The sequence below is a fragment of the Lepus europaeus genome, unplaced genomic scaffold, assembly GCF_033115175.1.
Source record: "Lepus europaeus isolate LE1 unplaced genomic scaffold, mLepTim1.pri SCAFFOLD_105, whole genome shotgun sequence".
Classification (NCBI taxonomy): Eukaryota; Metazoa; Chordata; class Mammalia; order Lagomorpha; family Leporidae; genus Lepus; species Lepus europaeus.
In genome coordinates this window covers 463,234-487,520 of record NW_026909023.1, presented here as the reverse complement: position 1 = coordinate 487,520, position 24,287 = coordinate 463,234, and the positions used below count along the sequence as shown (strand labels likewise).

The 24,287-nt window shown below is 69.4% G+C and overlaps 1 protein-coding gene across 2 annotated transcripts in view; it reads left to right on the top strand.

Annotated features, from left to right (window-relative positions):
* Window positions 1-24,287, top strand: part of AP3D1 (adaptor related protein complex 3 subunit delta 1) — a 33,172-nt gene that overhangs the window by 6,531 nt on the left and 2,354 nt on the right. Inside the window, exons 2-31 of one of the 2 annotated variants that reach the window (XM_062184879.1) lie at window positions 512-607; window positions 957-1,037; window positions 1,706-1,786; window positions 3,822-3,929; window positions 4,449-4,578; window positions 7,729-7,868; window positions 7,948-8,021; window positions 9,143-9,192; window positions 11,060-11,109; window positions 11,702-11,750; window positions 12,344-12,489; window positions 13,249-13,397; window positions 13,489-13,719; window positions 14,988-15,219; window positions 15,787-15,932; window positions 16,174-16,315; window positions 16,889-16,960; window positions 19,240-19,315; window positions 19,398-19,597; window positions 19,865-19,938; window positions 20,064-20,241; window positions 20,570-20,611; window positions 20,879-20,968; window positions 21,694-21,840; window positions 22,070-22,117; window positions 22,376-22,562; window positions 22,690-22,778; window positions 22,866-22,951; window positions 23,406-23,527; window positions 23,811-23,890. In XM_062184879.1, the coding sequence (XP_062040863.1) occupies window positions 512-607; window positions 957-1,037; window positions 1,706-1,786; window positions 3,822-3,929; window positions 4,449-4,578; window positions 7,729-7,868; window positions 7,948-8,021; window positions 9,143-9,192; window positions 11,060-11,109; window positions 11,702-11,750; window positions 12,344-12,489; window positions 13,249-13,397; window positions 13,489-13,719; window positions 14,988-15,219; window positions 15,787-15,932; window positions 16,174-16,315; window positions 16,889-16,960; window positions 19,240-19,315; window positions 19,398-19,597; window positions 19,865-19,938; window positions 20,064-20,241; window positions 20,570-20,611; window positions 20,879-20,968; window positions 21,694-21,840; window positions 22,070-22,117; window positions 22,376-22,562; window positions 22,690-22,778; window positions 22,866-22,951; window positions 23,406-23,527; window positions 23,811-23,890 (3,396 nt within the window). The remainder of the gene's footprint in view (window positions 1-511; window positions 608-956; window positions 1,038-1,705; window positions 1,787-3,821; window positions 3,930-4,448; window positions 4,579-7,728; window positions 7,869-7,947; window positions 8,022-9,142; window positions 9,193-11,059; window positions 11,110-11,701; window positions 11,751-12,343; window positions 12,490-13,248; window positions 13,398-13,488; window positions 13,720-14,987; window positions 15,220-15,786; window positions 15,933-16,173; window positions 16,316-16,888; window positions 16,961-19,239; window positions 19,316-19,397; window positions 19,598-19,864; window positions 19,939-20,063; window positions 20,242-20,569; window positions 20,612-20,878; window positions 20,969-21,693; window positions 21,841-22,069; window positions 22,118-22,375; window positions 22,563-22,689; window positions 22,779-22,865; window positions 22,952-23,405; window positions 23,528-23,810; window positions 23,891-24,287) is intronic. The other variant, XM_062184878.1, reaches the window with a different exon arrangement.

Genomic DNA, 24,287 nt, shown 5'->3' with positions numbered 1-24,287 from the left:
CTGTTAAGCCACGGCACTGGCCGGGACTATTTATTTCTTATGATTTATTGACTTTGGGGCCGGTGCTGTGGCGTGGTGGTAAAGCCGCCACCTGCGCCCGCGGCATTGGCTTCCTGTGTGGGCGCTGCTGAGTCCCGGCTGCTCGGCTTCCCACCCAGGTCCCCGCTGATGCGCCTGGGAGAGCCCCTGCATCTGTGTGGGAGTCCCTGACGAAGCTCCTGGCTCCGCCTGGCCGGGTCTTGGCTATTGTGGCCGTCTAGCAACTGAATACCTCTCTCTGCCTCTCCCTCTGTAACTCTGTGTCAAATAAATGAACCTAAAAAAATAATCTATGGATTGGAAAGGCACAGTTACAGAGACGGGGAAGTGGGGAGAGGGAGGGCTTCAATTCGCTAGTTCAACCCCCAAATGGCTGCAGCAGCACAGTTCATACTCAGGTCTCAGAGCGCGGCGGTCCTGACCGCCTTCTGGAACGTTCTGTAGACCCCGGCATTTTGCCCCTCTCCTTTAGGCAAAGTACATCTCGCAGTGCATTGATGAGATCAAGCAGGAGCTGAAGCAGGACAGCATCGCCGTGAAGGCCAACGCCGTCTGCAAGCTGACCTACGTGAGTCCTGCGCCCCCCTCCGCTGGGCACTGCTCGCCCCCTCTGCCTGTTCGCTCGGCGGGACGGAGGCGGAGGCCTTGTCCAGGAGTTGTGGCTGTCGGGAAGCGCCGGTCACTGACGCGCAGGGGCAGGGGGACTTCAGCCAGGCCAGGTTTGGCGGCAGGCCTTGGCCCTCTCACGGGGTGGGTGTGTGGCCTGTCCGTGTCACTCACATGGGTGGAGGTCCAAGGGCGGAGGCGTGGTAGATGAAGTCCAGCCCGTGTGCCGGGAAGGAGTTCCGTGGTGGGGGTGAGCCCCTGGTCTCAGCCTTGCCAGTGAAGACCCCGTCCCCCTCCCCACCCCGTCACAGTTACAGATGCTGGGATACGACATCAGCTGGGCCGCCTTCAACATCATCGAAGTGATGAGCGCCTCCAAGTTCACGTTCAAGGTGAGCCCTGAGGCCCCGCATGGGCCGCGAGCGCGGGGCCTGGGGTGGGGCCGCGTGGCCCTCCCAGCGCTGTCCTCTCCACCGGTCCTCACGCGGGCAGTTCCCATCCAGCGTGAGTTTCTTGTTTTATAAAAAGCAATCGCGGCTGAGGAAGGTTAGGGGTGTGGGGTCAGGGAGCCCGGGCGGGGCCTCTGTCGCCCGGAGGACAGCTCCACTGGCCGGGGTGAGTTCGTCCCACGGGCGCTGTCATTGAATGTCCTCACGCCTAAGTGTTTGCTAATGGAAACTCTAGTTACAAGAAAGCAAAAAGAGAAATCCCGAAAGACCAGAGTAACAAACCGCACGTGGCGCCGCGTCGCGGGTGTCGTCGGCGTCACCACGGCGTTGTGCACTGCCCGGGCGGTGTTTTCTTCTGTGAAGAGATGGGTTGAGCTCCAGCTCCCTCTGCAGGAGGCCCCGCCTGGCAGAGAGTTTGGAGTGTCCCAAAGCTGCCACTTGCCCCTTGCAGACCGAGACCGGAGACGCGGCCCCTGGTGGGGCTGCAGGATGTTGGTGATGGGGTTGGATGTGGGCACAAGCCTTAGAAGACAGCGGCTCCCAGCCCTGTGGGCAGCGGCTTCCTGGGCCCCGGGCGGAGTTGCCCCTGACCGCTCTGTCTTCCCCCGCAGCGCATCGGCTACCTCGCGGCTTCCCAGTGCTTCCACGAAGGCACCGACGTCATCATGCTGACGACCAATCAGATCCGGAAGGTAGGTGGCCCTCCCCCACTGCGGCCCTCCCCCGCCACAGCCCTCGGCCGCAGGGCCGCATCCAGTGCTGGGGAGCTGCTGGCTCCCGGCGCCAGCAGAGCGCACGCGTCATACCCACGGGACATCCACGCCTGAGCTTTGCTCCTGTGGGTGCGAGGCCAGCGGCGCTGGGTCCCCTCGCCTTCATTTTCCTTAGTGGCACTGCAGGGTGTGCCCAGGGCTGGCCCCGTGGGCGCTGCCCCTTCGAGTCCCGCGGCGTGCGGCGTCGGAGTGGCGCGTGAAGTTGAGGTTCTGAAGCTGTCCAGCTGCGGCGTTGCCCTCGGGCCCCAGTGCTTGGAGCGGTTCTTGTCTCCTGCCGGGTGTTGGAGAAGGCCGTCCGCCTGGCGTGGGCAGCTGGCCCCATTCCAGCTCCAGGCCACCCAGGCTGGCCCAGTGACCTGGGCTTGGGTCCTGGGCCGTGCTGTGGCCGTGCTGTGGCCGTGCTGTGCGCGGCTGAGGAGGCTGCTGGGAGCCGCGTTGTGGAGCTGCCGGCTGTGGGGCCAGTGCAGCCCGGAGCCCTGGGGCTATGGGGCAGACTTGGCCAGGAGCGGAGAGGGGACCTGGTGGGAGGCGTCAGGGGACTGGAGTCAGACAGAGGAAGGGAGTGGGTTCCGGGACGGTGGGCAGGCAGGGTGACAGAAAAGGAGAGCTCTGTGTGTCCGGGGCCAGCAGGCTCGGGCTGGGTCTGGGCTCCAGCTGACGGGGTGGGGGGGCTCTCGGGGGGGAGGCTAGTACACGGTGGGGCTCGGGGCTCTCGTGCTGTGCCCACGTTGCCTCCCAGGCCCTCGCCAGACGTTGTAGACACGGCCCCACCTGCCCCTCAGTGTTCGGCCACTCACAGCGGGAATGCATTCCTTGTGGCCCCTGAAGCTGGCAGAGGGCCCGGGAGTGGGCTGGCTGTGGCCCTCTCTCCCCTCTTCACGGGGCAACTTCCCGGGGGCTCCCACAGCTCTGCTTCCGCCCTGCGGTCAGCTTTGCTCCAGTGGACGTCTGACCACTGAGGGGCTGGGGCTGTGCTGAGAGACAGCGCTTCCATCTGCTGGTTCCCTCCCCAGTCCCCCAGTGACCCCAGCTGGCACTGAAGCCACAGGCCAGGAACCCCATCCGGGTCTCTCACGTGGGTGGAAGGGACCCAAGGCCTGGAGTGTCACTGCTGCCTCCCAGGGTGCGTGTTAGTCGGAAGTGGGGTCAGGAGCCGGAGCTGGGGCTTGAACCCAGGGACTGTGATGTGGGACGTGGGTGCGTGCCCGCCCCTGTGTGGGGGTTCTCAAGTTCCCTCCTTGGCCTAGGGGCACAGCGACTCCTACTGTTTATTACCTTTTAAATTTAATTTCTTTAAAGATTTACTTTAGGTATTTGAAGGGTAGAGTTACACAGAGTAGGAGAGACGGAGGTCTTCCACCCGCTGGGTCACTCCCCAGATGGCCACAATGGCCAGAGCTGGGCTGGTCCGAAGCCAGGAGCCAGGAGCTGCTTCCGGGTCTCCCACGCGGGTGCAGGGGCCCTAGGACCCGAGCCACCTTCTGCTGCTTGGCACCCAGGCCGCAGCAGGGAGCTGGATGGGAAGTGGGGCAGCCGGGACTCGAACTGGTGCCCGTATAGGATGCCAGTGTCACAGGCGGCAGCTTTACCCGCTACGCCACAGCGCCGTCCCGACACAGCGACCTTTACAGCCTGGGTTTTCACGTTCACTGCCATGGCCTAGGTCAGCACGCAGCCGGCATCTTGGGGTGCACAGATATGTGACTGAGAAGCCCCTGGGGTTTCTTAAGCCAGCCCCTCGCCCAGACCGTGTTCCTCTGTGTCTGAGGCCCAGAGCTGGGCCAGCCCTCTGCTGGTGAGGAGCACCCAGCCCCCTCCCCACCTGCAGTCGGAGCCCCCTCCCCAGGCCTCTGTCCCAAGGAGGCTGGAAGTCCTTCCTCCCTGTCCAGGGGCAGGTGGGGGCGTGGCGGGGGCGTGGCCTGGGTCCGCTGAGCGGCCGCCCCTCCTCTTCTAGGACCTGAGCAGCCCCAGCCAGCACGACACTGGAGTTGCACTGACGGGTCTCTCCTGTTTTGTTACCCCAGATCTTGCCAGAGACTTGGCAAATGACATCATGACCCTGGTGAGTGTGCGCACCCCCACGTCCCCGGGGAGCCCGGCTGTGAGGGGGCCAGGCCGGGAGGCTTCCTCCTCTGACCGCAGGACCGTGGCCAGGGCCCTGGGGCCGCAGGTTCTCGCCAGGGCCCCCCGCCTGGCAGCCCCTCTCCATGGCCATGTCCACACCTTGTCCTGTGGTCTGGAAGGCGGGCGGCTCTGGCGCTCAGCTTCCGTGTGGGGGCTGGGGCGTCACAGCCTCGGGCGACACCCGTCCTCGGTGGGCTCAGAGGCACTGTGGTGTGGCCGGTGCAGGCCTGCAGCCAGGGTCGCGGTGCCCGGCCAATGGGATGGGCCAGCAGTTGAGGGCCACCCTGGGCGGGGGCAGCCCCAGGAGCCCCAGGCCGATGGCTGCTGGAACCACTAGGCTTTCCCGCCTCCCTGTCTGTCGCACCCCCTCTGGGGGCGATGCTGCCAGGGCCGTGGGGAGGTGGGCAGGGGCGCGGAGAGGGGTGCAGAGCCCCACGCCACGGCCGCCCGCCCGCAGATGTCGCACACGAAGCCCTACATCAGGAAGAAGGCCGTGCTGATCATGTACAAGGTGTTCCTGAAGCACCCCGAGTCGCTGCGCCCCGCCTTCCCCCGGCTGAAGGAGAAGCTGGAGGACCCCGACCCTGGTTTGTGGCTCTGCGTCAGGGCTCGGGGGGCTGTGGGGGCAGCAGCCCCCGGGAACCCCCCACGTCCCCTCCATGCGTGCTGGGGGCGTTCCCGGGTCGTCCCGGCCATGGTGGGGCTCGGCATGGCCTGGGGGGACTGCAAGGCCCAGTGCAGCCATTGGTGAGGATGGGGCAGGGCGGGAGGGGCCGGGAGCTCCCCAGGGGCCGGCTCAGCCGTCCACCGCGGCTCCCCTCATCCCTGGGAGGCTGTTGGAGGTTTGCAGCGAGCGTGCTGGTTGTATCTGAGGTTGCTGGACCGCGGGGGTGGGCTTTGCCGAGTGCGCCCCCTAGTGGTAGAGAGACCTAGGCTGGAGGAGAAGGCGCGGGAACCCTAGGCCTGTGGCTTTCCTGGGGTCCAGTGGGGAGGTCCCGCTGGCAGACGTGCGCTGTGTGGGGTCACTGCGGCAGGAGTGGGCGGTGTGGAGCAGGCTGCACCTGGCTGTCCCTCCCCTGGGGAGCTGGTGCCAGGAGGGGTGGAGAGCTGGAAACTGAGGCGACTTGGGCGAGGAAGGCGAGGCTGTACCAGCACGGCCAGCAAGGGTCACTGAGCGTCCACTTAGCGTGGGCGGTGTGGCCCTAGCACCACACGGGCAGGGACCGCGGGGACCACGGGCTCCCAGCCAGACTCCCCTGCAGCACGGGGCAGGAGACGGAGCCCAAGGGGCGGGCAAAGCGCGTGATGGCTGGTGCAGGCCTGCCGCTGGGGGAGCGGTGCTCGGTGGTGAGGCTGGGGGAGCGGTGCTCGGTGGTGAGGCTGGGGTAGTGTTGCTCAGTGGTGAGGCTGGGGGAGCGGTGCTCGGTGGTGAGGCTGGGGGAGCGGTGCTCGGTGGTGAGGCTGGGGGAGCGGTGCTCGGTGGTGTGGCTGGGGGAGTGTTGCTCGGTGGTGTGGCTGGGGTAGAGGTGCTCGGTGGTGTGGCTGGGGGAGTGTTGCTCGGTGGTGTGGCTGGGGGAGCGTTGCTCGGTGGTGAGGCTGGGGGAGCGGTGCTCGGTGGTGTGGCTAGGGTAGTGTTGCTCAGTGGTGTGGCTGGGGTAGTGTTGCACAGTGGTGTGGCTGGGGTAGTGTTGCTCGGTGGTGTGGCTGGGGGAGCGGTGCTCGGTGGTGAGGCTGGGGGAGCGGTGCTCGGTGGTGTGGCTGGGGTAGTGTTGCTCGGTGGTGAGGCTGGGGGAGCGGTGCTCGGTGGTGTGGCTGGGGGAGTGTTGCTCGGTGGTGAGGCTGGGGTTAGTGGTGCACAGTGGTGTGGCTAGGGTTAGTGGTGCTCAGTGGTGTGGCTAGGGGAGCAGTGCTCAGTGGTGTGGCCGGGTGTGGCCCCCGTGTCAGAGCACCTTGGGCTGGCTGCTGTCCCTGTGTGCGTGTGTGACCTGGCGGTTTCCTGAACACCCCGGTCCGGCTCCACCAGCCCTGTCCTGGGGCAGAGCGGCCTCGGGTGGAGCTCAAGGTTCAGTGTTGTCCTGGGGTTGTGTGGGGAGCCTGGATCTGGCCAGGGCACGCTGCCGCTTGGCTCCCCAGGGAGAACCCGGGGGCCACCTGCCCTCCGGGACTATGCTGCCCACAAGGCTTAGTGCCTTCCGCTGGTGGTGCTGTCCTTTAGGGAGGGGGTGGGGGAGGGGCAGAGATCTCCCCTCTGCTGTCGCTCCCCCGACGGCTGCAGCGGCCCAGGCTGAGCCAGGCACGGCCGGGAGCTGGGACTCCATTCGAGTTTCCTGTGTGGTGCAGGGGCCAGGTGTCTGGCATCTGCTGCCTTCCCGAGTACATTAGCGGGGAGCCGGGTTGGCAGTGGAGCAGCCGGGACTGGAACCGGTGCCCCTGTGGGATGTGGGCGCCCAAGGCCCTGCCCCACGGCCCCCACTGGTGGTCAGCCTGCCGCCCCGCCCATGACCCCACTGATGGCCCCGCTGGTGGTCAGCCCGCCCCGCCCATGGCCCCGCTGGTGGTCAGCCCGCCCCGCCCACGGCCCCGCGAACGGCCCCCCACTGGTGGTCAGCCTGCCCCGCCCACGGCCCCCCGCTGGTGGTCAGCCCGCCCCGCCCACGGCCCCCCACTGGTGGTCAGCCTGCCCCGCCCACGGCCCTGCTGGTGGTCAGCCCGCCCCGCCCACGGCCCTGCTGACGCCCCCCGCTGGTGGTCAGCCTGCCCCGCCCACGGCCCCCACTGGTGGTCAGCCTGCCGCCCTGCCCACGGCCCCTGCTGACGCCCCCCGCTGGTGGTCAGCCTGCCCCGCCCACGGCCCCCACTGGTGGTCAGCCTGCCCCACCCACGGCCCCTGCTGACGGCCCCCGCTGGTGGTCAGCCTGCCGCCCTGCCCACGGCCCCTGCTGACGGCCCCCGCTGGTGGTCAGCCTGCCCCGCCCACGGCCCCCACTGGTGGTCAGCCTGCCCCACCCACGGCCCCTGCTGACGGCCCCCGCTGGTGGTCAGCCTGCCGCCCTGCCCACGGCCCCTGCTGACGGCCCCCGCTGGTGGTCAGCTGGCCCCACCCACAGCCCCACTGACGGCCCTTGCTGGTGGTCAGCCGGCCGCCCCGCCCGCAGCCCCGCCCACGGCCCTCGCTGGCGGTGGCCTTTCCTCTCCCTGCCCCTCGTGCGCCTGCCCTGGGGTGGACTTGTGCACGTCTACCCCGCTCTGCACCACAGCCCCCGCGTCAGTGCTTGGCGCCCCTGTGAGACGTGTCCCCGCCAGACCCCCCCTTCCTGTCCCCGCCCGGCGCTGTTCTCACCCTGGAGCCCCTGTGCCTCGAGCACCCTGGTTCCTCACTGGTGGGTGGTGGCCAGGGACCGAGACCCAGACCCAGGTTTGCTCCTTGAAGCGTGGTTGCTTCCAGGCCTGCTCAGCAAAGCCAGGAGGAGTGTGTGTGTGTGTGGGGGGGCAGTTCTCACCACCTGCACACGCGTGTGCACCCAGGTGGCAGGGGTCACATGTGTTGCCTGTGCCCAGCTGTGTTGGATCACGTGTGTGTCTACCTGGGTGTGTCAGGGCTCACACGCGTGTCTGGGATCACCAGCTCCCAGGACTCCAGTCCCTGGACGTCTTTCAGGCTCCCGTGGGTGAGGACGCCCTCCCTTGCTGCTGAGGGCCGCCCCCCCGTTGACGAGGGCGCCCCCTTGTGACCACAGGGGTGCAGTCTGCGGCCGTCAATGTCATCTGCGAGCTGGCCCGGCGCAACCCCAAGAACTACCTGTCCCTGGCCCCGCTGTTCTTCAAGTTGATGACGTCATCCACCAACAACTGGGTGCTCATCAAGATCATCAAGCTGGCAAGTGCCCGCACCCGCGGCCCGGTGGGCGCAGCCCCGCCGCGCGGCCCCGCTCACCGCGGCTCCTCTCTCCCTGCAGTTCGGCGCTCTGACCCCGCTGGAGCCGAGGCTGGGCAAGAAGCTGATCGAGCCCCTCACCAACCTCATCCACAGGTGAGCGCCCGCGCCGGCTGCCGCACGGGGCAGGTCTCAGAGGGGCCCTTCGTCAGCTCCGAGAAGCCACAGACGCCGGGCGGGGCCGAGGGAGGCGGCAGGGACCATCCCCAAGGGGGACACGCCTTCTCGTCACGCCCAGGGCTCTGAGCTAGGAGCAGCTGCAGCGCTGCAGGGGCAGGTGCACAGGCCACCTCGCTTCCGGACCCCTCCCCCAAGCGGCTGTGGGTGATGGGAGGAGCCAGGAAGGAGCATCTCCCCGCCCCTGCTGCTCAGCGTGAGCTGGGACCCCGGGCCCCACCCAGGTCTCCCGGCGTCTGCTGGGGTCATGGAGTCAGAGCCCTGCTGTCTGGGGCTGGGTATTTTCGTAGCTGCGGCCGGCGGGCCTGAAGGCTGCGTGGTTCCTGAGACCTCAGGAACGGCTCCCACGGGCCCAGCCCACGGCCGCCTTCTCTCCCCGGCTCCAGTGGTCGGGGCTGAGGTCGCTCCCTGGGAGCATCCGAGTGGAGAGCTTCCTGTGCCTGCCCTGCCCAGGGGCTGTGCTGCTCGCTGTCCAGAGCCCAGCCAGGGAGAGGGTGGCCGGGCCACGCTGTCCGCCGAGTGCGCCAGGCCTTGTCCACCTGTGCCTCAGGTCTTGCCCTAGAGTAGACCCGCGGGGCGGTTGGGTGCTGGGTGCCCTCTGTGGTACTGCACGTCACGGGGTAGGGCAGGGCTGTGCAGGTGGGGCTGTGTGGTTATTAGAGGTGGGCCGGCTTCCGCCCCAGGGACAGTGCGGGCAGCGGCTGCGGGCTGTGCTGATGTTGGGGAGGTGCAGGACCCTGGACGGGAGCCCGGAGCAGCCACAAGAGGCGGAGGGGCCTGTGTAGGGTGCTCGGCAGGGGCGAGGAGTCGTCGGGACCTTGTGATGCAGGTCCTGGAGTGTGTCCCCCCATCTCGGCCAGGCTGGGTCTGGAGGGTCGGCCGCTGTGGCCCCGCTGACCCGGCCCGCACTGGGCCCCCCCCTTGCGGGCCCTGCTGACCCGGCTCGCACTGGGCGCCCCCTCACGGGCCGTGCTGACCGGGCCCGCACTGGGCCCCTCCCTCGCGGGCCCTGCTGACCCGGCTCGCGCTTCTCTCCTCAGCACGTCGGCCATGTCCCTCCTCTATGAATGTGTGAACACTGTGATCGCAGGTGAGTGTAGACGCGGGGTGGGGGTGGGGGCCCAGGCCCAGTGACCCCAAGCGTTGTCCCTGCCGGAGCCGAGGAACAGAGCTAGGTGGCTTGGCCTGCAGCTGGCGTGGCCCTCGGGTCACCTGGAGTGGACCGATGCCCACCAGCCTTGGCGGCTCATGGCCTTCCCCCGCCAGGTCCCTGGGGAGTGTGAGAGGGTGAGGTCCACCGGCCCCTGGCTCCCGGCATAGCCTCTGAGAGGTGTCGCTGTGACGCAAGCCCCTGGTGCGTGTGTCCACGCCGAGCGCTCCTGCAGGCAGATTCCGTGTGTTCCCGGGGTCCTGCGGGATGACCGGGACGCCCAGTCCTGCCGCGCCCCTGGCCGGATCAGCCGTCGCCCAGTCGGTTCCAGTCCGCATGCGGCCAGGCCACGCACAGCCTCGGGCGGATGTGTTTCTGGTGCCTGGGCCATGAGAAGGCCCCGCGCCCTGTTGCTCCCGCCTCGCACGTGGGAGAAGCCGAGGCGGTACTCCTGCTCCGGGGTGCGGCTGGCCGTCTCCTGTCTTGCCCGCCCTTCCTTCCTTCCTTCCTTCCGTCCGTCCGTCCTTCCTTCCTTCCTTTCTCTCTCTCTCTCTCTCTCTCTCTCTCTCTTTCTCTCTCTTTTTCCTTTTCTTTCTTTCTTGTTTGTCGATTTATCTGTTTGAAAGAGCTAGAGAGAGATCTTCCGTCTGCTGGGTCACTCCCCAAAGGGCTGCAATACCGTGGCTGGGCCAGGCTAAAGCCAGGAGCATCTTCATGGTCCCCACGCGGGTGCAGGGCCTGAGGAGTCGGGCCGTCTTCTGCTTTCCCAGCCGCAGCAGGGAGCTGGATGGGAGTGGAGCAGCCGGGGTCGGGATGCCGGCGCTGCAGTGCTGGGCTACCCAGTGCGCGTGGCGCCATTCCCTGTGCTGTTTCCTGCACACTGGTTTCCAGAGCTGGCGTTCTCCTGCCTGCCTGGCTGGCTGGCCGGGGAGCCCTGGGCTAGGGCACCCGTGTCTCTGACAGCGGTCGCCCCTCCTGGGTGCCCGGGGAGGCTGCTAAGTCATTCCCGAGAAGCCGGCCTGGGGTCTGTGAGCAGCCTTGCACTTCCGGAGTGGGCGGAGGCGTCTGGGACGTGGGCCAGGGTGGGCCTGGGCAGGGTCGAGGTGGCCCTGGGGATGGAGGGGGCGGGGGATGGGCCCAGCTGAGCTGTTCTGGGGCCTGGCACGTGCAGAGCAGTGTGTGGCATGGCCCGGCCTGTGCAGCCTTGGACAGGGAGCCCGAGGCCTCGGGGCTGGGCTGAGCCCTGAGCCCCAGCCTGTCGGCGTATGATATGGCTTGGGGCTCTCGGCTCCATGCATGAGGGCTGAGTGCAGTGAGATACCAAGGCAGCCGGGGGTGACCGAATTGGGGACCCAGGACCGCCCCAGGTGTGGGAGGACCCTGGGGCTCTGCAGGTGGCCATCTCTGCCACCTGGCTTTGCCAGAGCAGCAGCCAGGGACAAGGAACGGAGGGCCTCGGCGAGATGGGTGGAGGGGCTGCAGCCCTCTGCCCCGCGGCCTGCAGGAGCCCCAGCACCCGGGCTCGCACCTGGGGTCCTGATCCAGTAGAGGGGTTGGCGTGAGCCGCGTGTCTGCAGCAGCAGTTTGGTCCCGGGCCCCCGTCGGGTCCGGGCAGGCCCCCAGGTGCAGGCTTCCCGGTGTGGCATGGGGCAGCCTCGCTGCTGCCTTCTCAGGGCACAGCCGTGGGCCTGCGGGGCCAGCTGTGCGCCGCTGGAGCTCCCGCGGCGCGTGCCTCCTGGGCGGCGGCCAGGTGCGGGGGACACGGGGGACGGTGGCTCCGTGGGACTGACCGGGCCCTCTGTTTCAGTGCTCATCTCCCTGTCCTCGGGCATGCCCAACCACAGCGCCAGCATCCAGGTACCCCGGCCGGAGCGGGTGGTGCTGGGGCCTGTGGGAGGGCTGGGCGGAACCAGCCGTGCCTCTCTGCCCCTCCAGCGGGCCCCCACCCGGCCCTGTCCCTGCAGGGTTGTGCCCCTGTCTGTGGGGTGAGCACACCGCTGAGCAGTGGCCAGAAGCCCCTGGCCGGCTCTGCACTCTGGAGCCAGCGCTCCTGCTGGGGTCTCTGCTGGCTCCTGGCTCCCCAGTGCCCCCCAGGGCACAGCTCTGGGCCTGACCCTGGGGCCTCCACGTTGGCTTCACTGCCTGTGACCCCTGTCCACCCAAGGACCGGCCCTGGGGCTCCCTGACCGGCCCTCTGCACAGGGCACTGCCGCCGCACCTGCTTCTGCATGTGGCGTGCTGGGGTTTGGGGTGCCCCAGTCTGTCAGGGCCACTCCTCGCCCCCACCTGTCCACTGTGTGGGTTCAGCACGGGGTCCTCTGTCCTCCCCTTCCCCCCGCTGCTCTCCCCTCTGTCTTGCGGGCCGAGGCTGGTCCCCGGCACCTAGGGCAGGGCAGGGGCCCACTCTGGCTGCAGCAGGTGGTGTGTGACCAGGGCTCCCTCTTTGCAGCTCTGTGTTCAGAAGTTGAGGATATTAATAGAAGACTCTGACCAGAACTGTAAGTCCCCCCCAACCCTGCAGGCTGTGTCACCCTGGAGCCCTGGGGCCTGGCCTCTGCATGGACCGAGGCCGTAGTGCTGCCCCCAGGGCCCCGCTCCCCTCTCCTGGTCTGCACCAGCTTTCCGGTGGTCCCGGAGAGGCCTGCTCCTGCGCAGACCCGCCTGGGGTATAGTGGGGGCACAGTGTGCACACGGGAGGGGGCTTGGGGCCGCAGGTGCTTCTCCTGGCTGGGGCCCCTCCTTGGCCCGAGTCTTCCCACCCCTGCGCGCCGGGTGGCTGGAGGGACACTGGTGATCGCTGTTGGACCCTGACCCTCACCCTGGGAGCAGTGGCCAGGAGGACCTGGGCGAGCAGCAGGGCCTTCCGGGGCTCTGTGCCGTGTTGCTACTCTGTCTTACAGCGGGCACCGCACGGAGCCTTGCTGGAGGCGCGGTGCACAGCCTCTGCCCTGGCTCCAAGGGCCGTGCAGCTGTACCAGCGGGGAGCCATGTCCCCTCGGCACCCCGCCTGTCGGGGCCGGGCAGTGGCCCACCGCTCTGGCACCCTTGTCGCCGTGTCCCGGCTAAACTGCTTCTCCCCACCTCTGCGCAGTGAAGTACCTGGGGCTGCTGGCCATGTCCAAGATCCTGAAGACACACCCCAAGTCCGTGCAGTCCCACAAAGACCTCGTGCTGCAGTGCCTGGACGACAAGGACGAGTCCATCCGCCTGCGCGCCCTGGACCTGCTCTACGGGATGGTGCGCGCCCGCCCGACCGCCCGCCTGCCCTGACGGGCAAACGTGAGCTCTCGGGGTGCCAGCCCCGCGGAGCACACGCGTGTCACTGTTCTCACGTGCCGCCTCACAGCGGCAGCGAGTGCAGGGGCCTGGCTCCTGCTCAGTGTCTGTCCTAGGGGCCCCTGTGGCCTGGGGGCCAGTGCGGGCGTCGGGGCGCGCCTCCTCCTCCCTGTGCAGTTGCAGGGCCTGGTGGCCGCCTGTGTACCCCGTGTCCGGGAGTCCTCCTGTGGGGATGGGTTCACCGCGTCCCTGGGCGGGCTGGCTGCGCTGTCCACTGCCTGCTGGGTTCCCCGGGCCCTGGCCCCTCACTGCCTGCCAGGTTCCCCAGGCCCTGGCCCTAACTGCCTGCCGGGTCCCCCGGGCACAGTGTCGCTCCCTGGGCCCTGTCCCTCACCGCCTGCCGGGTCCCCCGGGCACGGTGTCGCTCCCCGGGCCCTGTCCCTCACCGCCTGCCGGGTCCCCCGGGCACGGTGTCGCTCCCCGGGCCCTGTCCCTCACCGCCTGCCGGGTCCCCCGGGCACGGTGTCGCTCCCCGGGCCCTGTCCCTCACCGCCTGCCGGGTCCCCCGGGCACGGTGTCGCTCCCTGGGCCCTGTCCCTCACCGCCTGCCGGGTCCCACGGGCACGGTGTCGCTCCCCGGGCCCTGGCCCTCACTGCCTGCCGGGTCCCCTGGGCACGGTGTCGCTCCCCGGGCCCTGGCCCTCACCGCCTGCCCCGCAGGTGTCCAAGAAGAACCTGATGGAGATCGTGAAGAAGCTGATGGCACACGTGGACAAGGCCGAGGGCACCGGCTACCGGGACGAGCTGCTCACCAAGATCATCGACATCTGCAGCCAGTCCAACTACCAGCACATCACCAACTTCGAGTGGTGCGGACCCCCCCAGCACATCACCAGCTTGGCGTGGTGCGGACCCCCCCACCCCGCCGGCTGCGGCCGCCTCTCACGGCCTCCCCCACAGGTACATCAGCATCCTGGTGGAGCTGACCCGGCTGGAGGGCACGCGCCACGGCCACCTCATCGCCGCCCAGATGCTGGACGTGGCCATCCGCGTGAAGGCCATCCGCAGGTTTGCCGTGTCGCAGATGTCCGCGCTGCTCGACAGCGCGCACCTGGTGGCCAGCAGCACGCAGCGGAACGGCATCTGCGAGGTGCTCTACGCCGCCGCCTGGATCTGTGGGGAGTTCTCGGAGTGAGTGGGCCTGGGGGTGGGGGGGTGCACGGCCGGCCGGGCCTTCCCGGTGCCCACGGTCCCCATCTGTGTGGGCCTGGGGGTGGGGGTGCGCGGCTGGCCAGGCCTTCCTGGTGCCCACGGCCCCCATCTGTGTGGGCCTGGGGGGGGGTGGGGGTGTGCGGCCGGCCAGGCCTTCCCGGTACCCACGGCCCCGAGCTGTGTGGGCCTGGGGGCGGGTGTGTGTGGCCGGCCAGGCCTTCCTGGTGCCCACGGCCCCCATCTGTGTGGGCCTGCGGGGAGCGGGGGTGTGCGGCCGGCCAGGCCTTCCTGGTGCCCACGGCCCCGAGCTATATGGGCCTGGGGGCAGGGGTGCGCAGCCGGCCAGGCCTTCCCGGTGCCCACAGCCCCACAGCTGCCTTGCCTGGGCGTCTGCTGGCTCACGCCCTCTCAGGCCGGTCTGCGTCCTCGGCCTGCTGCCCTCCCTGTGCTGACACGGCTCCAGGGCCCCGGGAGCTGCGAGGGGCTGGTCCTGTCTGCCCTAGGCCCCCGATGCCCGGGGCAGGTCCCCGCCCATGGCGAGCCCGGAGACCTGTGGCTGTCAGACAAGGGTAGCAAGGTCTTAGACACGGCGGTGCAGCCGCTTCCGATGCGCGCTCCCCGTGAACGCCGCTCCCAGTCCCAGCTGCTCTTCCTCCTTCTTCGTCTGGTGTTGTACTAGCCCTTTTTTTTAAAGGTTATTTAAAAGGCCGGTCACAGAGTGAGAGGTCTTCGTCTGCTGGCTTAGTCCCCACATGGCTGCAGCGACCAGGGCTGGGCCAGGCTGACGCCAGAGCTGGAGCACCTCCTGGGTCTCCCACGTGCATGTAGGAGCCCAGGGAGTTGGGCCGCCTTCTCTCCCAGGCACGTTAGCAGGGAGCTGGACTGGAAGTGGAGCGGCGGGCCACGCTCCGGCGCTCTCCCCGGCACCAGAAGCAGAGCAGCCAGAGGGGCGCCAGTCGGGGTCGCGGGCGGTGCCTTCAGCCGCGGTCTTCTTGGTTTAGAAGCTGGCGGAACACGCTTCCCTTGGGGTGTGCGCGTGGCAGGCCGGGGTCTCGCCGTGGCCTCGCCGTGGCTGGGAGGCTGGGCCTCGGCACCTGGGCGTCGCTGATGACGGAGCCGCCGTGCCCGCCCCCGGGCCCCAGGGGTGTCCCCTCAGACCCCGTCTTGGGCCCCTGGGTCCATTCCTCACTGCTGGGGTGCTGCCGGGGAGGGGAGTGTGTGGCCTCAGCCGGCCCCTCGTCCCCCAGGCACCTGCAGGAGCCCCAGCACACCCTGGAGGCCATGCTGCGGCCCAAGGTCACCACGCTGCCAGGCCACATCCAGGCCGTGTACGTGCAGAACGTGCTCAAGCTCTATGCGTGCATCCTGCAGCAGAAGGAGCAGGCGGGCGAGCCGGAGGCCGCGCACGAGGTCACCCAGCTGCTGGTGGAGCGGCTGCCCCAGTTCGTGCAGAGCGCGGACCTGGAGGTGCAGGAGCGGGTAAGGCTGGCCCCCGACCTCCAACCTCCGACCTTGCGCCCTCTGCCCGCCTGGGCCGCTGTGTTGCCTTTTCCCAAGCAAGTTGGTGGGATCCTTTCTCGTAGCTCAGCCGCAGCTGGGACTGGGTCCGTCAGCCCAGAGGCAGCCTCGGGCTGGCAGCAGGCGGCCCCGGGGCTCTGCACCTTCCTGGCCACACATGGAGGCTCACAGCAGGGCCTGGAACCTTTGGGTCCCGTGAGCCAGACCGCAGGCTAGCACGGCGCCTCCTGGTCCCTGTCCCTACTCGGGAGGGCAGGTGGGTGACGCTGACCCCTGGGAGGCGCTGGCGCTGGGACGCGGGGCCTCTCCCTGTGCCGTGGCAGGGCGGTGGGCTCTCGGGTGCAGACGCAAGGTACGGTGTGTCCCCTTTGTGGTCACCCCACCCTCGTTCCGTCCGTGAACGTGGGCCTCTCTGCACCTTCTCCGGGTAACGAGAACGTGGCAGAGGCTCTGCAGGGCTGGGCCTCTCCAGGTGAGCCGGGCTGCGAGCGGGAGTGGGCGTCTGACTGCCCTGCCCGTCGCCCGCAGGCGTCCTGCATCCTGCAGCTGGTCAAACACGTGCAGAAGCTGCAGGCCAAGGCCGTGCCCGTGGGCGAGGAAGTCAGTGCTCTCTTCGCTGGGGAGCTGAACCCCGTAGCCCCCAAGGCCCAGAAGAAGGTTCCGGTTCCTGAAGGGTGAGGACAGAGGGATCTGGGGCAGGGGTGCTGCAGCCACGGCCACCTGCACCGGGCCCTGTGGGGGGGACAGCGCGGGGGGTGGGGCTCAGCACCAGGCCCCGGGGTGCCTCGTCTGTAAGGCACAGCCCTGTGTGGGCGTCACACAGAAGGGCCGCGGTGATCCCCGCCCGGGGCAGATGCTCTGGCTGGCGGGGTGCAGCTCTCGGGGGGCCGCTGTGTGACCCCCGTGTCGGCGCAGCCTAGATCTGGATGCCTGGATCAACGAGCCCCCCTCAGACAGCGAGTCCGAGGACGAGAGGCCCAAGGCCATCTTCCACGACGAGGAGCAGAGGCAGGCCGGGCCCCGGCAGCCCGAGCTGGACGAGGAGGAGCTGGCCCGGGTGAGCGGGCCGTGCCGAGGCTCGGGGCCTCACTTCCGTGTCCTTCCCCTGAGCCAGGCTCCCGGCCACGGTGTGTGTCCCACCGCGCTCCCTGCGTGGCACCCTGTTGGTGACCTGCCACACACTGGAACCCTTGCAGTGCCAGTGCCAGGCCCGCAGGGGGCGCTCGGTCCCCTCCTTGCCGTCCGTGTCACTTCCCTGCGTGGGGCGCCTTTCTGTCTGCATTGTGACCCCCCCCCGGCCCCGTCCTCTCTTGGAGGCAAGAGCAGCAGCCCCTCCTGCGAGCCCCTCTTTCTGTCCTGAACCCCCAGAGGGGCCGAGAGCCATGGCTGCAGGAGCCCTGGGGGCCGGGGGACGTAGACCCAGGTCACAGTCCTGCTGTGCAGAGAGGCCGGGCGGCTCCAGGCCGTCCTGAGACGGCTGTCCCTGCCTGCTGGGCTGTGCCACCACGCACGCCTCCAGCCTCCCGGCCCAGTTGCCCAGGAGTGAACGACAACAAAACCCCAGGGCTGGGGGTGGAGGCATGCTCCCGCGTGTTCCCACAGCCCTGCTCACGGCCCCCTGTCCCTGCAGCGGCGAGAGGCCAGGAGGCAGGAGCAGGCCAGCAACCCGTTCTACATCAAGAGCTCGCCGTCCCCCCAGAAGGTGAGCCTGGGCCGCCAGTGCAGCTGTGCCGAGGGCAGCGGGCAGGGCTGTGTGGGCGCTCACTGGGCCGTGGGCTGTCGGGAGGGCTGTGTGGGCGTCCACGCTGGGCCGTGGGCTCTGTCGGGAGGGCTGTGTGGGCGTCCACACTGGGCCGTGGGCTCTGTGGTCAGGAGGGCTGTGTGGGCGTTCACACTGGGCCGTGGGCTCTGTGGTCAGGAGGGCTGTGTGGGCGTTCACACTGGGCCGTGGGCTCTGTGGTCAAGAGGGCTGTGTGGGCGTCCACGCTGGGCCGTGGCTCTGTCGTCGGGAAGGCTGTGTGGGCGTCCACACTGGGCCGTGGGCTCTGTCGGGAGGGCTGTGTGGGCGTCCACACTGGGCCGTGGGCTCTGTGGTCAGGAGGACTGTGTGGGCGTTCACACTGGGCCGTGGACTCTGTCGGGAGGGCTGTGTGGGCGTCCACACTGGGCCGTGGGCTCTGTGGTCAGGAGGGCTGTGTGGGCGTTCACACTGGGCCGTGGGCTCTGTGGTCAGGAGGGCTGTGTGGGCGTTCACACTGGGCCGTGGGCTCTGTGGTCAGGAGGGCTGTGTGGGCGTCCACGCTGGGCCGTGGCTCTGTCGTCGGGAAGGCTGTGTGGGCGTCCACACTGGGCCGTGGGCTCTGTCGGGAGGGCTGTGTGGGCGTTCACACTGGGCCGTGGGCTCTGTCGGGAGGGCTGTGTGGGCGTCCACGCTGGGCCGTGGGCTCTGTCGGGAGGGCTGTGTGGGCGTCCACGCTGGGCCGTGGGCTCTGTGGTCAGGAGGGCTGTGTGGGCGTTCACACTGGGCCGTGGGCTCTGTCGGGAGGGCTGTGTGGGCGTCCACACTGGGCCGTGGGCTCTGTGTTCAGGAGGGCTGTGTGGGCGTTCACACTGGGCCGTGGGCTCTGTGGTCAGGAGGGCTGTGTGGGCGTTCACGCTGGGCCGTGGGCTCTGTGGTCAGGAGGGCTGTGTGGGCGTTCACGCTGGGCTGTGGGCTCTGTGGTCAGGAGGGCTGTGTGGGTGTTCACACTGGGCCGTGGGCTCTGTCGGGAGGGTTGTGTGGGCGTTCACACTGGGCCGTGGGCTCTGTGGTCAGGAGGGCTGTGTGGGCGTCCACACTGGGCCGTGGGCTCTGTGGTCAGGAGGGCTGTGTGGGCGTCCACACTGGGCCGTGGGCTCTGTGGTCAGGAGGGCTGTGTGGGCGTCCACACTGGGCCGTGGGCTCTGTGGTCAGGAGGGCTGTGTGGGCGTCCACACTGGGCCGTGGGCTCTGTGGTCAGGAGGGCTGTGTGGGCGTCCACACTGGGCCGTGGGCTCTGTGGTCAGGAGGGCTGTGTGGGCGTCCACACTGGGCCGTGGGCTCTGTGGTCAGGAGGGCTGTGTGGGCGTCCACACTGGGCCGTGGGCTCTGTGGTCAGGAGGACTGTGTGGGCGTTCACACTGGGCCGTGGACTCTGTCGGGAGGGCTGTGTGGGCGTCCACGCTGGGCCGTGGGCTCTGTCGGGAGGGCTGTGTGGGCGTTCACACTGGGCTGTGGGGGAGCCCGTGGCTCTGCCGGGACGGGCGCAGGCAGTGAGTGGGAAGTGGAGGGCCGTGCCTCTTGGCAGGAGGAAGCTGTGCTGGCCGGGGCACAGCCGCCCTGGAGCGTCTGGGTCGGCCCGGGGTGGGCCCGCTGGTCGGTTCCGCCTCTGCCCCGCCGCACACCCTGCCCGCCCCAGCATCCCTCAGGGCTGTAGGCTCCCAGGCAGGTTCTGGGAGAGGACTTTATTTATCTGAAGGGGGGGGGCGTCTTCCAGCCGCTGGGTCACTCCCCAGTTGGCCGCAATGGCCAGAGATGTGGCGATCAGGTCTCCCCCCCCCGGTCAGGGGCCCAAGGCCCTGGGCCATCTTCTGCTCTCCCAGGCCACAACAGAGAGCTGGATGGGAAGTGGAGCAGCCGGGACTCGAACCGGCGCCCACGTGGGTTGCGGGCGCTGCAGGCGGCTTTATCCGCTGTGCCCCGGCGCCGGCCCCGGTTGTTTGTTATTTTAAAGTCAGCGGTGGACGAGGGGATTCCTCGGCAGAGCGGAGATACTGTGCCCGAGTGCCGGAGCCTCCCCCGCCTCAGGACCCCGCCGTGCCGCGGGGCTGCTCGTGGCCCAGGGTCTCCGGACACCCCCTCTGCTGGGACTGGGGCCTGCGGGCGGCTGAGGCGGCGTCTGCACCGAGCTGTCCCGGCGCGGCCGTGCCCGTGTCCCTGACACCTCGGCGTTGGCTTCGCAGCGCTACCAGGACGCCCCGGGCGTGGAGCACATCCCCGTGGTGCAGATCGACCTCTCGGTGCCGCTCAAAGTTCCAGGCAAGAGCCCGCTGCTCCTCCCGGCGGGGCGGGGGGCGGGGGGCTGCTCCGCCGGGCTGGGCTGAGCGCCCTGCCCCCGCAGGCCTGCCCTTGTCGGACCAGTACGTGAGGCTGGAGGAGGAGCGGCGGCACCGGCAGAAGCTGGAGAAAGACAAGAGGAAGAAGAGGAAGAAGAAGGAGGAGAAGCGGGGCCGGCGCCGGCACGGCTCCCTGCCCACCGAGAGCGACGAGGACATCGCGCCCGCCCAGCAGGTGGACATCGTCACCGAGGAGATGCCCGAGGTCCGCCTGCTGCCCTTGTGCCCGCCGCGCCCGCCCTGCCCGTCCCCGCCACGCCCGCCCTGCCCATCCCCGCCGCGCCCGCCCTGCCCATGTCCGCCGTCCCCGGGGCTGTGGCCGCCAGCAGCCTCCCACCGGGCTGTGTCCGGGGGGCCCTGGGCAGCCCCACGCGCCAGGCCCGGTTGCTGAGGCAGCTGAGGTGGACGGCAAGGAGGGGACCATGGCCCGCGGTGGCCCCCGGCGACGCGGGTAACTCCTCTGTGCCCACAGAACGCTCTGCCCAGTGATGAGGACGACAAAGACCCCAACGACCCCTACAGGGCCCTGGACATCGACCTGGACAAGTAAGGGAGGGCCACCCCGGGGTGGGCTGGGGCTCCCTGGCAGGGAGCGCAGGCGCGGGCTGGCCAGGGCCCCAGGGCCTGCCGCGAGGCCACCCCCGACCCCCACGGCCCTGCTCCGCCCCCAGGCCCTTGGCCGACAGCGAGAAGCTGCCCGTCCCGAAGCACAGGGATGTGGAGGCCACGAAGTCCCCCGAGAAGGAGGGTCCCGCGGCGGAGAGGAAGAGCAAGAAGCCCAAGAAGAAGGAGAAGCCGCACAAGGAGCGGGGCAGGGGCAGAGCGAGGAGGGGGCAGGAGGGCGAGCAGGTGAGGGCGGAGGGGGCAGTGGAGAGAGGAGGGGGCAGGCCGTGGCGGGAGGGGGCGCGGAGGCAGTGGCTCCCCTGTGGGGCCCCAGGCGTGTCCCCTGCACTGCCTGTTTGCACCTGGGTCAGCCCTGCGGGACCACAGGGTGTCTGGACCTTCCGTGGCCAGCAATAGCCAGGGCTGGAGATGGGGTGGGGGCGGGGCGGCCAGCCCAGGACACCGGTGTCCCCTGGTGCTCGTTTGTGGGGGCGCCCGTCCCTGCTGCCCCGCGTCCCCTGCCCCTCCCCTGCAGGGCTGTCCCGCCTCTGCTGACAGCCTGTGGTGCTCTCAGGGTGACGACTTGGACCTCTGGCTGTCCACCGCCCCGTCCACGGTAAGAGCCTCCACTCTTGGGGTGCGCCCAGCACAGTGCTGGTGGAGGGACGAGGGACCCGGGGCTCTGGGGCCGTCTCTCCCCACGGCTGGCCTCTGCCACTTCCCAGGCGGCCCCGTTGCCCTGTGGGACCCCGCAGGGTGAGGCCAAGGCGGGAGGGCAGCCCTTGGGCCCCGACACAGGGCCGGCTGGGCTGGGGTGCGGAGCCCCGGCCTCCTCAGGTGTGGCCCCGGGGTCCCTGCCCTGAGTCCCCGATGGTGCCCGCAGGCTGAGCTCGGGGTGAGCGCCGTCGCTGCTCCCAAGGACGGCAGTGAGGAGCCCAAGAGAGAGGAGGAGGCGGCACAGGACCTGGGCAAGGTGAGGGCTGGGGCCGCGGCCGGGCCTGGAGCGGGGCCCTGTGGGGGATCTGCAGGCTGCGGATGCTGCCAGAGCCGTCTGCTTTGTGTTCGGGGACAGAACCGCTGTCGCTGGCTCGCTGGTTCACGCCCCACTTGCCCACAGCAGCAGGGCTGGGCCCGGCTGAAGCCGAGAGCCAGGAGCTGCATCCGGGTTTCCCAGCAGGGACCCAGACACGGGGCCATCGCTGCCCCTGGGGAGTTAGCAGAAAGCTGCCCTGGGACCCAGGCCCCCAGATACGGGAGGTCGACTGCTGCCCCCGGGGGACCAAGGAGGGCCCCCCCCACACACCCCGTCCCCGGGTCGCGTCCTCTGCTCTGGCGCTGTCCGTCACGACCTCTGAGGTCAGGGGCGCCTGATTCCAGAACGTTCCATCACCTGTCCCCGTCTGCCGGTCCAGCCTGGGCGACCACGGGTCCCCTTCCTGTCTGGAGTCCGTACCGCGTGGCCTTTGGTGGCCAGCGTTGTCTCCCTGAACCTCACCGGGCCCTGGCTGCGTAGGGCTCCACTCTGCACATGGCCTGGGTCCTGTGGGCGCGTGCGTGGGCGTGCACACTGGGCAGCTGCCGGCCCTCTCACCCGATGCTCTTGCCGATTGACCCTGGGACTGGTGCTCTGCCGGCCTGAGTCCCTCCACAGTGGCTGCCTGTGGGCCGGAGCCGACCCAGATTCCCCTCCTGTCCCAGAAGTCGTCCACACACAAGAAGAAGAAACACAAGAAGGAGAAGGAGGAGAGATCCAAAGATAAGAAGAAACCCAAGAAGAAGAGGCCGGAGCCGGAGGAGGCGCCGGAGCCCGTGGAGAACGGCTCCTTGGAGGAGGAGCCCCTGCCGGTGAGGCTGCCTCCCGCGCCGCTCGGCTCCGCTCCCGGGGCGTGCGGGCAGTGGGGCCCGGAGCTGGGCACGTGGCGGCCTCGGGCAGAGCCGCAGCCCCTCGTCAGCACCGGGGTACAGCTGGCGTGGTCCTGGCCCTGGAGGCCGTGTCTCGGGATCAGAGCCCAACCCCCCAGCAGGGGCGCCGCAGGGCTTGTGACGCACCCCTCAAGTGTCTGTCTCTCCCCAGCCCATGTCCAGCTACTGTCTCCTGGCCGAGAACGAGTACGTTAAAATGGTGAGTGGGCGGGCAGGGCCCTGGGCGGGCCAGGCAGGGCGTGCTGACGGCGAGGGGCGCCCAGGCAGGTTCCCAGGGCGGTGTCCCGCTGCAGGCCACGAGGTCCGCTTGCTGTGGCCAGGGCGGCCACAGGGCCAGCACGGCGCCGTCCCTGCAGGGGGAGCCCCCGTGGGCGGAGGGCGTGCGGGGTTCACATCAGGGAACTCCGGTGGGCCCCTGAGCTCCCGCCACCTGCCCACCCTGGCCTTGGCCGCACAGACGTACGACGTCCAGGGCAGCCTGCAGGACAGCCAGGTGACCGTGTCCATCATCCTGGAGAACCACGGCCGCAGCCTGCTGAAGGGCATGGAGCTCAACGTGCTGGACTCGCTCAACGCCCGCATGGCCCGGCCCGAGGGCTGCTCCGTCCACGCCGGCGTCCCCGTGCCTTTCCAGCTGCCCCCAGGTCAGCCGCGGCGTGGCCTCTCCTGGGCCGGCCAGGCCAGGCCGCGCCAGGCAGCGGCTCCTCCCACTCTCCCTCCTCCTGGGCGAGCCCGGCCCTAGTCTCAGGTCTTGTTTCCTGCGCCCGCCAGGGGTCTCCAACGAAGCCCGGTTCGTGTTCAGCGTCCAGAGCATCGTCATGGCCCAGAAGCTCAAGGGCACCCTGTCGTTCATCGCGAAGGTACCGGGGCGCGAGCCGGCCTCAGGAGGGCGGGGCTGCAGGGCGGGGCGCGCTGTCCCCTCAGCCCCTCCCCGTGCTCTGCCGCAGGACGAGGAGGGGGCCACCCATGAGAAGCTGGACTTCAAGCTGCTCTTCAGCTGCAGCTCGTACCTGGTCACCACGCCGTGCTACAGGTGTGGCCCGGCTGCCGCCTGCTCCGGGACAGAGCACAGAGGCCGCACTCGCCGCGGGCCGTGGCCTTGGCAGCGGCCACCCCCTCTCCGTTCCGGGCACTGCCGCTGTGGGGCCGTCCCTGGCTTGTGGTGGCACGGTCTCGGCTGTCCCACAGCCGTCCCGATGGGCGTGCTGGTCTCACCAGCTCGTGCCACCAGCCTTCACCCCTCTCCAGACAGCCCCCCCGGAGGCTGGGGGGACGGGGCGTCAGACACTCCCACGGGGGCACTGGGTGTTAGGACTTCTGCGTGAGGGGCCCAGTCAGCATCTCCAAGACCCTCGGAGACCCCCAGGCCCAGCCCCACCAAGGAGGGCCCTCTGCACCCGGGTGGGGGCGTTCCAGCCGCATCGAGGCTGGCGTCCCCGTGCCTGTCCCCACCTCTCGCCCCCCTCCCTGTCCCTTGTCCTCCCCAGCGACGCCTTTGCCAAGTTGTTGGAGTCTGGGGACCTGAGCGTGAGCTCCGTCAAGGTTGACGGCATCAGCATGTCCTTCCAGAACCTTCTGGCAAAGATCTGCTTTCACCACCATTTCTCCGGTAAGGGGGTGACGTGCCCCCGCAGCCCCCCCTCCGTCTGGCCGCGTGCTTGGGGCTCCCTGTGTCCACTGGAGCCTCTGCCCTGCTGGGCCCCTCGGAGCCACTGCTGAGGGTGGCCTCCGCGAAGGGGCCCTGCCCTGCCCGCAGGCGCTGTCCTGGGAGGGCCCCGGGGACCACGCTCCACGTGGGAGACACTACCGTGGGAGGGCCCCCGGGGACCACGCTCCACGTGGGAGACGCCGCCATGGGAGCGCGCGTGGCTCAGGCGCCCGCTCTGTTACAGTGGTGGAGAGGGTGGACTCCTGCGCCTCCATGTACAGCCGCTCCATCCAGGGCCACCACGTGTGCCTGCTGGTGAAGAAGGTGAGCTGGGGCAGCCAGGGCCCGCCCGCCCGCCCGCCGGGGCTCTGGGGGCCTACTCCGCTGTTGCGCTGCGGGCTGTGACCGCTTTTATCTTAAAGATGTATTTATTGTACGTGGAAGGCAGAGAGGGAGAGTGGGCCCCCTGTGCAAATGCCCACAGCGGCCAGGCCTGGCCAGCCTGAGCCCAGAGCCTGGGACTGCAGGACAGTGTCCCGGGGCCCGCGTGCTGCGGCCGTCACCACCACCTCCCCGGAGGCGTGAGAAGGGGGCCGGATTGGAAGCGCGGCGGCCGGGACTCGAGCCAGCACTGAGTGGGTGCGGCGGGCCGGGCGCTGGCTCCCCCCCCCCCCCCCCCCGCTGTTGGCCGTGGCCCTGGGGTGGGCCCGTGAGCCCGTGA